This window comes from Peromyscus maniculatus, chromosome 7, assembly GCF_049852395.1.
Source record: "Peromyscus maniculatus bairdii isolate BWxNUB_F1_BW_parent chromosome 7, HU_Pman_BW_mat_3.1, whole genome shotgun sequence".
In the NCBI taxonomy this organism is placed as follows: domain Eukaryota; kingdom Metazoa; phylum Chordata; class Mammalia; order Rodentia; family Cricetidae; genus Peromyscus; species Peromyscus maniculatus.
The window spans coordinates 56,530,795-56,545,320 of record NC_134858.1 but is presented as its reverse complement, the minus strand read 5'-3'; the positions used below and the strand labels follow the sequence as shown (position 1 = coordinate 56,545,320).

Here is a 14,526-nt window from a genome sequence, read left to right as displayed (position 1 = left end):
TCCTTTGACATGCATCTCTCTCTTTCCAAAAGTGATTCCTATGACCCTGATCCTACATTACTCTAGCTACTTTCTACATTTCTTTAAGGTCTTCTTAGATATAGACTAGCCTATCTTGGATGATCCTCTTGCCTCTGCCTCCTAAATGCTGGGGTTACAAACATGTGCCACTGTGACCAGCTTGTTTGTTTTGGAGATAAGGTCTTAACATATAGCCAAGCCTAGACTGGAGATCACATGTAGTCCACAGTAGCCTCAAATTCATGCCAATCCTGTTTGCAGCCTCCTGAGTGCTAGCTAGCATTGTTGGGCCTCTTTTTCCTCCTCTTTATTTTTATTTATTTACTTACTATATTTTGGGAGAGTGTTTCATGTAGCCAAGCAGGCTGACCTGGAACTCACTATGTGATTAAGGCTGTTCATGAATTTCTGGTCTTTCTGCAGCCTCTCAAGTGCCAGAGTTACAGGTATGCACCACCACCTGCTCTTCCTTTTTTTTTATTATTTATTTTTTTGCCATCTCTTTTGTCCAAGCAAACAAATCTAAGTTTATCAATTCTTGATTTTTTTTTTTAAACAGGTCTCACTATTTAGCCCTGGGTATTCTGGAACTCCCTATTGTAGACCAGGCTGGCCTCAAACTCACAAAGATCCACTCGCCTCTACCTCCCAAAGTGCTGGGATTAAATGCTTGCCATGCACCCTGCTAATTCTTGGCATTCTTTTTTGGTTTTTCGAGACAGGGTTTCTCTGTGTAGCTTTGTGCCTTTCCTGGATCTCGCTCTGTAGCCCAGGCTGGCCTCGAACTCACAAAGGTTCGCCTGCCTCTGCCTCCCGAGTGCTGGGATCAAAGGCGTGCGCCACCACCGCCCAGCAATTCTTGGCATTCTTAATTCATTCTCCACTCAGTAGTTAAGAAGAACTCTTTAACTGTTCGTTCTTATCAAGCCATTCCTTGCTCAGAAGTCTCTAGTGCCTTCCCACTGCCCTTTATAACAGCTTCCCTCATATGGCCTTGGTGGGTCTACACCACTCGACTGTACAACCTTCTCAACCATGGGAATCAATGCTTCCTCAGTTTTTTCTTTTCTAGCCACACTGTCCTCTCTTGTGCTGCAAACTAGCCATGCTTCTTTCATCCTCAGGGTCTGGGCACAATTTCTTCCTCTGCCTTAGAATTCTTCCCTGGTCTACACGCTCCCTCAGTCTGTTTCCTCCAGCTAATAATGCCTTATTCTTTAGATGTAATTTAAAATATCTCTTACCTAGAAAAAGCTTGCCTTGCTACTCTAGGTTGAAACCCCTGGTTATTTTCTATTGTTTTACATTTCTCCTTCTTAGCAGTTATCACAATCTGAATGCTCTGTGGTACGTTTCATTAATTTTATCTTTATTACTGGCATAGATAATATGTCCATATAGTGTAAAATTAAAGTTGTAAAAAGTCTACCTCTGTTCTTTGCATCCCTGCTACCCGGTTCTCTTCTTTAGAGTAACCACTTTTAGTATCTGAATATCCTTCCAGAAATATTTTCTAATAAAGAACTGTGTACATATTATTCTTTATTTCTGCTTTCTCTTATTAACTCAAGTACTATATTGCAGTTTTGCACGTTGTCATTATCTGTTAGTGTACGTTGGCATTTCTTACCATGTAAATAGTTGGCTCTTTTCATATGCCACATAACATGAACCTCTTATAGTTTATTTAATTTCTACTGTTGGATATTTAGGTTGTTTCTTCAGGCTTTGGTTTATTCCAAACAATGATGCATTGGATACCTTTGTATGTAAAGCCATGTCTCATGTCTATACGTATAGAATAAATTCCTATAATTGAAACAATTGGGTTAAAGGGTATGTGTATTTTTAATTTTGGTAGTTGTTGCTAAGCTGCTCTTATCGGAAGCTTGACCAATTCGTTTCCACTGATGATGAAGAAAGCATGTTTTCTTCACAAATATGTCAGTGAAAATTTTTGTTAACATAAGAGGTAGGTCAAATCTCTTGGAAATATAAGTTTGCATTATTTCTCTTGCTGGCAGTTTTATTTTCGTATGTTTAGGCGCTACTTGTACTTATTGAGTGAACTGTTTCTTCATAAACTTCGTTATCTAATATCGGACTGACATGCTACACTCTCAAGTCGTCCAGACCGGGGCAGAGATCATGTCTGACCTCCGGCTGCGCGTTCCCTCACCCTTTCCTTCCGAGCTATGCCATCTGTGGCCGCCCCCAACTCTGGAGACTCCACGAGTTTACCAACCTCACTGCCGCTGCCTTCCACTACTTCCTTCCTGGCTCCCCGTCTTCCTTCTTCCTTCCCGGACTTACGACTTCCGGTTCTGCTGGCTGTCCGGGAAACGGTTGGCTTCCGGTCGCGCAGCGGTGGGCGGAGCCAAGATGGCTGAGGAGAAACTTAGGATGGTAAGCGCCGAGCATCTCTGAGGAATGGTGGCCGCCTCAGGGCGGGGCCGGGCGGGGCACCGAGGCCGTGGGGAAGCGACGCGGCCGGTCGCGCTGCCCGCCGGGGTGGGTGTCTGGGCGAGTGCGAGCCTGTGCAGCGCTTGGTCTGTGCTGGGACTGCTCCTCCGCTTGGGCAGAAGAGAGCGTTTTCACTGGAAGTGGCTGTTTTTCCTACTCTCCAGTTTGTTTGTTTGTTTTGGGGGGTGAGGGGGCGTACTGCACCTTCTCTAGACAGCTTTTGATAATCCATGGGTTAGAAATTTGACAAGACGAAGCCTGGAAGCTCTCATCGCCCCTGCCCATGTTTCCCCTTGTGATGAATGTTTTGGAAATGTGCTGTTTGAGAATTCAGCTGTTTAAATTCAGCGCTAGTTAATTCCCCAGAACAGCCTACGTGAATTGAGGCTGACCCAGTAGTAATTGGCTTTTTGCAGCACTGTCCATCTCTCAGGCTTGTCTGTGCCGGTCTCGTGTGTACGTGGTATTTGCTATGTCGTTCAGACTGGCTTCGGATTTGCTGCAGCCCTCCAGCCTTAATCTCCCTAGTGCAGGCATTACAGGAGTGCGTCATCACTCCCAGCTGGATGGTTTCATTGACTTCTAATAATTGTACGTTTATGAGGTACAGGGTGATGATACTTCAGTACATGCGTACTGTGTGTAATGGTCAAATCAGTGTAATTAGCATTCCTATTTTAGCATTTATTCTTTGCGGGTTTGGAGCCTTTAAATTCCTTTCGCCCCTAGTTCTCTATAGAATATAAATTGTGAAGAGTAGCCATCCTCCTGTGCTGCAGGACATACGCATTTGCTCCTCTGATCTAGTAGTATTTGGTTCTTATTATTGAACCTTTATCCCTCTCCATCTTCTCTCTTTCCTAACTTCTTGTTCTACTCTGTTTTCCCATGAAATCAACTTTTTTACCCTTCACAGAGGAGCAAGAATGTGCCTTGGCTTTCTCTGCCTGTCGTATGTTACTTAGCTTAATTTTCCCCACACTGCTGCAGATTAGACCTCACTCTTTTTCATGACTAAATGGTATGTGCATACCACAATTTATTTATCCATGTGTTTTTATCCATTGTTGGGCACCTCCATTGATTCTCCCCTTTGATACTGTGAACAGTGCTGCAGCAGATGCACAGTATCTCTTTGATACAATAATCAGAGGGATGTTTTGTTGTCTTGAGACAGGGTCTTCTCACATCCCAGGCTAGCATCCAAGTGCCATTCTCTTCTCAGCACCAAGGTGCTGGGATTATAAGTATATGCCACTGGGCAAGGCCTGATTATTCTATTTTTAGTTTTTTGACAGTATTTTTAAAATTTATTTATTTGTATTTTATGTACATTGGTGTTTTGCCTGCATGTATGTCTATGTGAGGATGTCAGATCCCCTGCAACTGGAGCTACAGACAGTTGTGAGCTGACATGTGAATTGAACCCGGGTCCTCTGGAAGAGCAGCCAGTGCTCTCAACCGCTGAGCCATCTCTCCAGCCAACAGTAGTTTTTTTTTTTTTTTTTTTTTTTTAAAGAATATGTTCACAATTGGATCAAATTTCTAAGAAATCCCAAATATGAAACTTTGTCCCTTACTTTACTGTTGGGTTTCAAACCTTGCCCTGTACTACTAATAGAATGATTTTAATTTTTTTATATTGTCTTTTAAAAAACTCCATGGAAAATATAGACTAAGTTAGCTGCCTCTGGTTGACAGTTTTGTAATGCAGTGTTGTTTCATGTAGGGCCCTCTGTTGTTTGCTCTTTTATTTGCAGAGTAGTCAGCAGTCTATAATCAGAAAACTCAATACAGAGAAGGAAGCTCAAAGCATAAGCTAACAATTAAAATAGCATGATTAATGTTACTAGGTTTAAGATATTTGCACCATTGTTGTGGGGTATCTCCTAGAGAAGACTGCTCGGACATGGTTTTAAGCCAATAGAAAGTCTTTATTAGCTGGCTGGCTGGCGACTGCACTAGGTGTTCAGGTTCCCAGCCCCAAGCCTCTCTCAGGTGAGCTTTAAGCACAAAAACCATGTCCTGGGTTGACATACTTGAGTTAATAAGAACAGTTACAGAAGCAGAACTACAGAAGCCAAAAAGGAAGGTTAGCACATTTAGAGACTTTCCTAGACTATGACTTTGATGGATTAGGTCTCTGTTTTCATTTTGGCTGGTATTGCTGTCTGTGTGCTGAGTTTTATGGCTTGAATGGTACCTCCATCATGGAGTCAGTTGTGCTAAGGTCTTGGGGCCTACTAAGGTATGGAGGCCTGTTAGAATCATAAGGGAAATGTATAATGTACACAATCTTAAATATGAGATATAAATAGTAATATATTACCACAATACTGCAGTACCATACCTTTTTACTTTTTTTGAGACAGGTTCTTAGTATGTGGCCCTGGCTGGCCTGGGGCTTGCTATATAGCCTGGGCTAGTCTTCAAATGACTTGAGATCCGCCTGCCTCTGCCTCCCATGTGTGGTGCTGGGATCAAAGGTGTGCACCACTGCACTCAGCATGTATCTTATTGCTATAGAAGATAAGTATGTAACAGACCTTGAACTTAGTTTCTTTGATAGATTTAACTGTGTGTGTGTGTGTGTGTGTGTGTATCTCACAACTCTTATGAAACAGAAGTTCTTAATTGTAATTGAATCTGAGCTCTGTTCAATCTTTACTTTCTGTATACTTTAAAAATTTTGCCTTTATGCTTTTAGTCTTTAGTCCACTCTAACGAATTTTCTTTTTGAATGTTTCCTCTGAGGTCCATTTTATCTAGCATGTTAATATTGATACTTTGGTTCCCTTTTTTTGTATTTTCTTGATACATCTTTTCTATTCTTTGTCTTAACATTTTAATTTTGTAATTATAAAAATAACATACACCTGGCAGCGGTGGAGCATGCCTTTAATCTCAGCACTCGGGAGGCAGAGGCAGGCAGATCTTTGAGTTCAAGGCCAGCTTGGTCTACAAGGTGAGTTCCAGAATAGCAAGGACTAAACAGAGAAACTCTGTCTTGAAAAACAAAACAAACCCTCCAAAAACATGCATCTAGATTTTTAATGTTGTACCATATTTTTAACATAAAGATGTTAAAAGATGTTTAATTAATTTGGTGTATGTGTGTGAATGTGCATTTGTGTGTGCATAGCATAGCATATGTGTGGAAGTCAGAGGACAACCTAAGAGAGTCAGTTCTTCCTCTACCATATGGGGCCCAGGTTTGAACTCAGGTTGGTAGGCTTGGCAGCAGGTGCCTTTACCTGCTGAGTCAGCTCACCAGCTCTAAATATTTTTTTTTTTAATCAGAGCTGAGGACCGAATCCAGGGCCTTGTACTTGCTAGGCAAGCGCTCTACCACTGAGCTAAATACCCAACCCCGATATTTTTTGTTTGAGGATGAGTTCTTTCTGTGTTTCTTAGATTGGCCTCAAACTTTTTGGCTTAAGTGATCCACCTGTCTCAGCCTCATGAGTACCTGAAACTATAGACAGTTGCCATTATGCTTTGCTTAGTATTTTTAAAGATCTTTTTTGATTTTTTTCTTGTGACTGGAGAATTTGGCTTTGCTTTTCTTGCCCTTCTGTTCCTCTCATTTTAAGTGTTGGAAGTCCTGTACCTGGAGCTGCTGTACAGCCTGTAGTTCACTCCACCAGTATCTCCTCCTTGGAGAGGGACTTGGTGACTCTGGTACCTGCTGAGCTTCCTGAAAAGTTCCTTGTACATTTCCTTAGCTCCTCCAGTCTTGTGAACCTCCTTTCCCTTCAGGAGGGACTGATGCAGTTTGGAGGAAAAGCTACACAGCACCACACTGCTTCTGCCAGCTCTGACATTCTTCTCTGTTACTTTGGAGTGTGCTATTGATTATTTTCCTCCATTTTTGGTTTGAACATTGGGCTTTTGGGTTAGGTTACTATGTTATAGCAACAGTCATTTATTCTCAGAAGCTTGACAAGGTTATGAGTTTTACACCTTCCATGGCCAAATAGAGACAACAGCAGCAGTAATCTGTGGGCTTAAGAACAAATGTCTAGAAGGCAGTTTAACAGGCATATCACATTTGTTTAATAGGATCAGAACAGTTGCTTCCCCACTGGAGCCTCTGACCTCAACAGCCATAGGTCTTTGTCTTAGCTTATAGTACCAGATGTACCAGTATAGGCAGACGTTTCCTCCAGTGAGGCCAGTCTTCAGTCCAATCAGAAAGTAACTGCTGACCCTAGTGGGTACATCTTGCCTGGCATGTTGGTAGTGGAGCTTGCAGGTCCACAGCGGAGCAGGACTGTGAGCAGAAGTCATCCCCACATCCCCACCAACTTGCATATTGCTTTTTGACATTTGGAAAGCCAGCCAGCAATGCTGGAGCTCCCAGCCCAACCCAACCTGATATCTCCATGTCCTCCAACTGAAGTGTGTGGTGTTTTAAGCAGTAGAGTCCTCCCTGTCTAGTTCTGGCTTGCCTCCAACAGCAGTAGCAGTAGCCTGTATTGTTCTGGAGGCCTTAGGGGCCTCCTTAGCCAATAACTCATGGGAAGTAGCCCACCTTTTATACTAGATTTTTACCCAACTACCTTAATGTCTCCTTAATGCCCTTTTCCACCCATGCCTGCTTTTATTCAGATTTCCCAACTGCTGTTGTTACTGTCTTTCCAGATGCCTTTTGAAATCTGTAAGACTCGCAACACCTAATGATATATAACAAAAGCTTTTCTTTTGCATGTATTTGTGTGCATGCTGTGTGTATGTATGTTTCCGTATGTGTGGGCTTACGTCTATGGTGGGTGAGTGTACACATGTATTGAGGCAGGGTCTCTCATTTGAACCCAGATTCTGCCAATTGGCTAGGATCTTGTTTCTGCCTGCCATACCTACCCAGTTTCTGTGTGGATCTGGGGATATGTATTCCAGTTTTTACATTTGCAGGGCAAGCATTTTCCTCATGAGGCTTCTCCCAGCTCTAATGAAAACTTTCTATAGAGGGTGGGTAGAATCACTAAAAGCCCATTGCTGTCTGCTGCAGGCAAGTACCAGATGGTCTTGGGTGGCTAAGGAGACACTAAAAATGAAATGTTAGTAAGGTTCAACATGGCAGGAAAGCTCTCATCGCTTGTGTCAAGTTTTGGCTCAAAGAGCAGTGTTGGGTGTGACAGTTGCACGGGTGGCCAATAACCCACAGCCATCTCTGTGAGCACCCCGAGTGCCGGTGTGCGCCTTTTGACCTCTGGTGACAGCCATCTCTGTGAGCACCCCGAGTGCCGGTGTGCGCCTTTTGACCTCTGGTGACAGTCATCTCTGTGAGCACCCTGAGTGCCGGTGTGCATCTTCTGACCTCTGATGACTTTGGCTGGGGCTGACCTGTGCTGGTTAGCTTGGTTCTTGCCCAAGGGGAAGCAGGGCTGCAGTTTATCCTGCTGTGCTGCTGTTGGAACTGCCCGATTCCAGCAGGCTCTGGGCCAGTACGGTGGCACTTACCTTCCCATCACTAGACTGTTGAAAGGATCCTGGCCTGCGTGAACCAGGTCCACTTGCAGTGTATTTTCTTGCAGGTCTGGAGAAATAGCTGTCTACTTCTGGAACGAACAAACTTTTTACTGCCACCTTTTTTAAGCCATTGATGCATTCTGTGAATTTTTGGTTGGGCTTTAAAGTTCCCCAGAAGTTCACTGGCACTACATTTTTTCTTTTTTTTGTTAATTTTTTCACTAACAACTCTTGTTCAATACAAGTCTTGCCACATCTGCCTTCTTACTTACGTCCTGGACAGAACCCATTCTCTGCTTTGTTTTTCTCTCATCCCCATTTGAATGCTTTAGCATCTTACAAACTAAATTTATGTATATGCCTATTAAGTTATGTCTCCCAGGGCCTCTCCTACCTCATAAAGATCTTGTCCAACCATGGCATTCAACAAAACCACTAAAGCCCCATGCCTGTCCTAAGTGCCTGTTGAATGAAGTGCATTTTTTAATGGTTTACAGGCTTTGGTCTAAGTAGTTCGGCAATGGCTGTCTCTCAAAGGGAAGGCCAAGGATCTGGTTGTTGTTCAGTCCATGAGACTGGATGTCTCAGCAGTCCTAATCTGGTGCTGGAGTCCCAGGGAAGTCCTAGAGAGCTGTCTGTTTTCAGTCTGCACTAGAATCCCAAAGAAGTAGGTTCTAGCCCCAGTGAAAGAATGGCTCAGGAACAGGATGGATGAACTTGCCCGTGAGACTGAGGGCAAGCAGGCAAAAAGCACAGCTTCCTTCTGTGGGCTGTCAACGGAAGGTGTGGCCCAGGTTTAGTGTGGATCTTCTGACCCCAAATGATCTAACCAAGGAAAATTCCTCACAGGTGTGCCCAGCTGTTTAGGTTTTGGTCAATTCCAGATGTAGTCAACTCGAAAACCAAGATTAGCCATCATAGTAAGTGTTTATAGAATGTGTGTATAGATGCTGCACATGTGCTATAGCATCCACATAGAGGTAGATGACAACTTTCGGAAATCAGTTCTCTATTTCAAACACTAGGTTCTGGTGATTGAACTCAGGTTGTCAGGCTTGTGAGGCAAAAGTGTTTAGCTGCTGAGCCATCTCACTGGTCCTTCTTTCTTTAAAACTTTTTAATATTTATTTTCTCTCTCTCTCTCTCTCTCTCTCTCTCTCTCTCTCTCTCTCTCTCTGTGTGTGTGTGTGTGTGTGTGTGTGTATGTGTGTATACAGTAACACACATGTGGAGGTCAAAGGACTTCCTTCTACCATGTGGATCCTGGGGGTTGAACTCAAGTTGTTGGACTTTCTGAGCCATCTTATAGTGCTTTGGGGCCCAGTAGACTGGGCATTAAACCCTGCCTTTCTCATGCCTAATCCCTCGGGAATGTCTGTCCCTCTGTTGTCTTCCAGAAGCCTCAACTTGTAATAAGCCAATAACTTATGGCTCACATAAGTTCCGAATGACTTATGTGAGCCAGTCCATCAGAGGCTTTATTTCCCTTGTATTGCCTTAGGTTATGCAGCCTTTGGCTCAAGGAAGGATGGGTAGTTATTTTACTCAGTTTTTCTGCTTGCATGGCATTTGGACTGATCATGTCCACCTCCATGTCTATAGTCTCAGGCTATGAGAAACTTTCGTTCCCCGTGTAAAAGTCTCCTCCCAGTCCAGGAGTTCATATGCAAAATATTCCCTTATTATCATAGTTTCCTATTAGGGCCATTATTCAGGCCTCTGATTGCACACTGCATCATGGACTTTCCCTTTCCTCTGTCTTAAAGGTCAGATTTGAGGGGCATCTTCTCACTTCTGTGTTCTTCTACACTACAGTTCTTCCTCCCCTGGGCTCCAAGTTCTTGGGTCCTAGATAGAGCACTTCAGATCTGACTTGTATCCTGTCAGCTGTAAGACATGGCAAGGTAGCATCTCCATCCTTGCCCTCCCCGTTTCCTGCCAGATCAGAGGTTGATGTAGTGTAAATGGACAGTTCTCTACCACCTGCTAGTTCTCAAATAACCACTCAGAGGCTTAATATGACTTATAAATACTCAGCCGGTAGCTCAGGCTTATTACTAACTTGCTCTTACACTTAAATTAACCCCTAATTCTTATCTTTGTTTAGCCACGTGGCTTGGTACCATTTCTGAGTATGGCATTCTCATCTTGCTTCCTATGCATCTGGCTGGCGACTCCTGACTCTACCCTTCCTCCTCCCAGCATTCTTAGTTTGGTCACTCTGCCTATACTTCCTGCCTGGCTATTGGCTAATCAGTGTTTTATTAAACCAATTTGAGTGACAAATCTTTACAGTGTACAAGAAGACTATTTCACAGCAGGATAGCACCTGTGTCTTTTGTTTACATAGGCAAGTTCTTTGGGCCAACAGCCAAGGCCCAGTTGCATTTCTTCTTGCCCACAGTAAAGTCTATACAATAGCTGTTACAGCCTGTTTAAGGTCTTGTCCCATATGCACTACTTTCAGAGACTGCAGTGTATTCTCTAGTACATCAGTGGGTTGGAAATATCCTCATATGTACATGGTGGTCACCCTTTATTAAGGAGACTTGTCACCTCATATTATATACTGTATACTATACCCCATACTGGGATTCCTCCCTAAGGACACTTCAGTCTTAGATGGATGGTGTGACCTTGATCAAATGTCTTACCACCCATTGCAGGACACAGTAACTGCCACTATAGTAAGGAGGCATACTATGCCATTCTAGGTAGGTAAAGATAGCTATGTTAGGGTTAGCCCCACCCCACCCTCAGACAGATCAGCCTTAATTAACATGTCTCCTCACCCATCCTCATAGGGACCATGCAACAACAACTCTTTGGTTCTGTTGGTCCCTCTTTGGGTACCAGTTACGGTTGTGCAATTTTTCTTGGGGCTATATGAACAAACATTTGTCTTCCCTGGGTAGGGCACTAATAACAAACCAAATAAATGATTCCCCTTGACTAGTTGGTGAACCAGTGAGTTTGTGTGGGGTTACTTATGGGAGGGAACAAGGGTGACCCTAAAGGCAGCTACATAGCAGAAAAGCCCACCTTGTATTGGTGATGCCCCCCAAGCCTAATTCCTGCACAGCCTCGGTAAGTCCCGTCAGACTGTCTCCCAGCAGTTATTTACTGCTTTCATGACATTGTGTGTGTGAATGTTGAGCTTTATGAGACAGTAAGTTTCTTCAACTCTTTGAGTCTAGTAAGACTCTCTCCTTCCTCCAGGAGGAAGTAGCCACATAGCATCTTCCTTTTGTAAGTACTAAAGACATTTTAGAATGCAGACTTAATTTGTGCATGCTGCAGGTATCATCAGATACTTTACTACCCATTGCCCATTTATTCCATTTTTAGTTTTTAGTTTTGTACTTCTGTCTTGTACATACCACAAACCACACTTTTTGTGTAGCAAGATGTTGAGAATACTCACATGCTTTTACTAATTCATTTGTTCATTTCACTCCTTCATTCTGTGATTGCTTTCTTATTTCCTAATGTAATTTTTTTAATTTTTTCCCTTTGAGGACTGAGATCATTTACTCTCATCACTTATTTCCTAATGTAATTTCTTTTTCCTCCTCCTCCTCCTTTTTTTTTTTCTTCCGAGACAGGGTTTCTCTGTGTAGCTCTGGAGCCTGTCCTGGAACTTGCTCTGTAGACTAGGCTGGCCTTGAACTCACAGAGATCTTCCTGCCTCTGCCTCCAAGTGGGATTAAAGGCGTCCACCACCACTGCCCGGCTGTAATTTCTTTAAAAGTTGCAGAGTCTATAAACTGAAATTCTGAGTCTTTCACATTTGCCTTTTATTATTATCATTACTGTTATTATTTGTGGAACTGTGAATTAAACCGGGACCTCATACCTGCTAGGCATGTACCACTGCATGGCACCCCAACCCTTTAGAATTTGTGGAGCTGAGGTTGGATTTCAGTGGGAATTACTTAGTATACAGTTTTTTATTGCCCTTGCCGTACTTCTTTTTTGTCGCTATTATTGTTTTGTTTTTAGTTTTTGTTTTTGTTTTTTCTTTAACAAAGATTACATGTATGGGGGCTTTACCTGAATATGTGTAAATGTACCATCTGTGTGCCTGATGCCCACGGAGGCCAGAGGAGGGCACTGGAGCTACAGACTGTTGTGAGCCACTACATGGGTGCTGGGAATTGAACCTGGGTCCTCTGTGAAAATAGTCAGTGTTCTTTTTTTTTTTTTTTTTTTTGGTTTTTCGAGACAGGGTTTCTCTGTGTAGCTTTGCGCCTTTCCTGGAGCTCACTTGGTAGCCCAGGCTGGCCTCGAACTCACAGAGATCCGCCTGCCTCCGCCTCCCGAGTGCTGGGATTAAAGGCGTGCGCCACCAACGCCCGGCGCCTAATAGTCGGTGTTCTTAACAGCTGAGCCATCATCTCCAGTTCTGTTGTTTTGGTTTTGAAACAGGGTTTGCCTATGTATCTGTGGTCAGCCTTAAACTGGAGATCATCCTTTCTCAGCCTTTCAAGTGATGAGATTATAGGCATGCATCACCATGTTTGGCTTGGTACCTTTCCTCATAATACAGCTGAGTGTGTAGTTTCTTTCGCCAGTTATGGAGATGCAACTAGTTGTCATGTGAAGAGGCCGAGGTAGGAGGATCCTGAGTTTTAGGCCAGCCTAAGTTACACCTTTTTTAAATTTTTCTTGGGCAGCTAGAGAGATGGCTCAGTGGTTAAGATCATTTGTTGTTCTTGCAGAGGACCCAGGTTCTATTCTCAGCACCCACATGGTGGCTCACAACCATCCATAACTAATTCCAGGGGATCCAATGCCTCTTCTGACCTCTGTGGGCAGCAGACACAGACACAGTACACAGACATGCAGGCAAAATATTCATACACATAAGATAAACAAAGATTTTAAAAAGTTTTTACTTCTGAAAAAATTACAGCCAGTATTTCCCTCCTTATATTAAGGCATATAAATCTTTTTGCTGTTCTTGTTTTTGTTTTGAGACAGGGTCTCACTATATGGCACTGGCTGTCTTAGATTGCTAGTCTCTAATTCTGAGATCCTCCTGGCTCTGCCTTCCTGAGTACTGAGATTATAGGTGTGTGCCACCACAACTGGTCCATATCATGGTGTATAATGTATAAGGGAACTGATAAAAGAAAAATCCATTTAAAGATTTTCTAATAAGTTACAGTGTAAATTAATACATTATCTTCATGTCCAGTATCTTCCTCTATTGCTCCCCACCTTATTTTTTAAGATAGAGTCTCTCTCTGCACCTGGAGTTACTGATTTGGCTAGGCTGGCTGGCCAGTGAGCTCCAGGGTTCACTTGATTCTATTTCCCCGGCACACACAGGCTTCTCTACTCAGCTTTTACTTGGGTACTGACAACTGGAACTTGGGTCTTCATACTTGTGCTAAAGGTACTTTACTGACTGAGCTGTCTACCTTCCTTTTCTCAAACAGAGATCATGGGCTGGTGAGATGTCTTAGTGGATAAAAGGGCTTGGTACCGAACCTGACAGGAGTTAGGTCCTTGGAACCCACACTGGTTAAGGGAATAAAAGACTCGTGAAGGATATCCCCTCTGTGCATGCACATGTGTGTGTGTATACATATACAAAATGTAAAAAAAAAATCGGGGTTGGAGAGATGGCTTAGCAATTAAGAGCACTGACTGCTTTTCCAGAGGACCAGGTTTAATTCCCAGCACCCATTAGGCAGCTCACAACTGTCTGTGACTCCAGTTCCAGGAGACCTGACATCCTCACACAGAAATACATACAGGCAAAACACCAATGCACATAAAATAAAAATAAATCATTTTAAAAGAATTTCAAACATTTTCTGGTTTGTCTGCTGAGAAGTAGAGTATTAAATATACTTTATGAGGTATCTAACAATTTAGATATTAATATGAGTATATGTTGTACATTGTAATTCTGGTACATTATAAATGCACATATAATATGCATTGTACATTATGAGCAAGTTGGATAGCCAAAGAATAATGTGGTAATTTAAGTCATAATCAGAATGCCTCTTTATACATCTCTTCATTTAATGGATTGAGTACATGACTGGTGAGTTACTGACCATTCTTATTATGTGAATGTGCTTTGAATTAGCAATACATGGGGCTGCTTTAACATAGATTAACTTCTTTCATTTCAGAAAACTCAGGTTCCTGAATCTCAAAAACCCAGACCAAAAAAAGGTCCGTATATAATTTCATTATAATATATATACCTATTTCTTTGTCTCACTGATTCTGTTATATATACCAGAGCTTTGTAAAGTGTGTTGGGAAAAGCAGTAATGGTTCAACTCTTACACAATATCTGTTTTTATGTTATCCAGATAAGTTTATTATTGACCTGTAATGTACTTAAATGTTATTTGGTTAATGTCAGTGTACACTAATTTTTATATGTGTAATAAGCATTCAATTCTTGTATAACTCAGACCTCCTCTAATTTTATGTATATGTCAAATAAGTGTGACATTTAATTTTATTTAAAAACTTTTTATGTTTTTGAGACAGGGTCTTGCTATGTCAGTTTCCTGAGGGAAAAATCCATGCCCTATTTAT

The 14,526-nt window shown here is 42.4% G+C and overlaps 1 protein-coding gene across 2 annotated transcripts in view; it reads left to right on the top strand.

Moving 5' to 3' along the window:
* The first annotated feature begins 2,115 nt into the window (after positions 1–2,115).
* Bbs4 (Bardet-Biedl syndrome 4) overlaps positions 2,116–14,526 on the top strand; it is a 36,881-nt gene continuing 24,470 nt past the window's right edge. The window contains exons 1-2 of one of the 2 annotated variants that reach the window (XM_006971487.4): positions 2,116–2,427; positions 14,109–14,151. In XM_006971487.4, coding sequence (XP_006971549.2) covers positions 2,131–2,427; positions 14,109–14,151 — 340 coding nt within the window. In that variant the 5' untranslated portion in view covers positions 2,116–2,130. The remainder of the gene's footprint in view (positions 2,428–14,108; positions 14,152–14,526) is intronic. The other variant, XM_076575364.1, reaches the window with a different exon arrangement.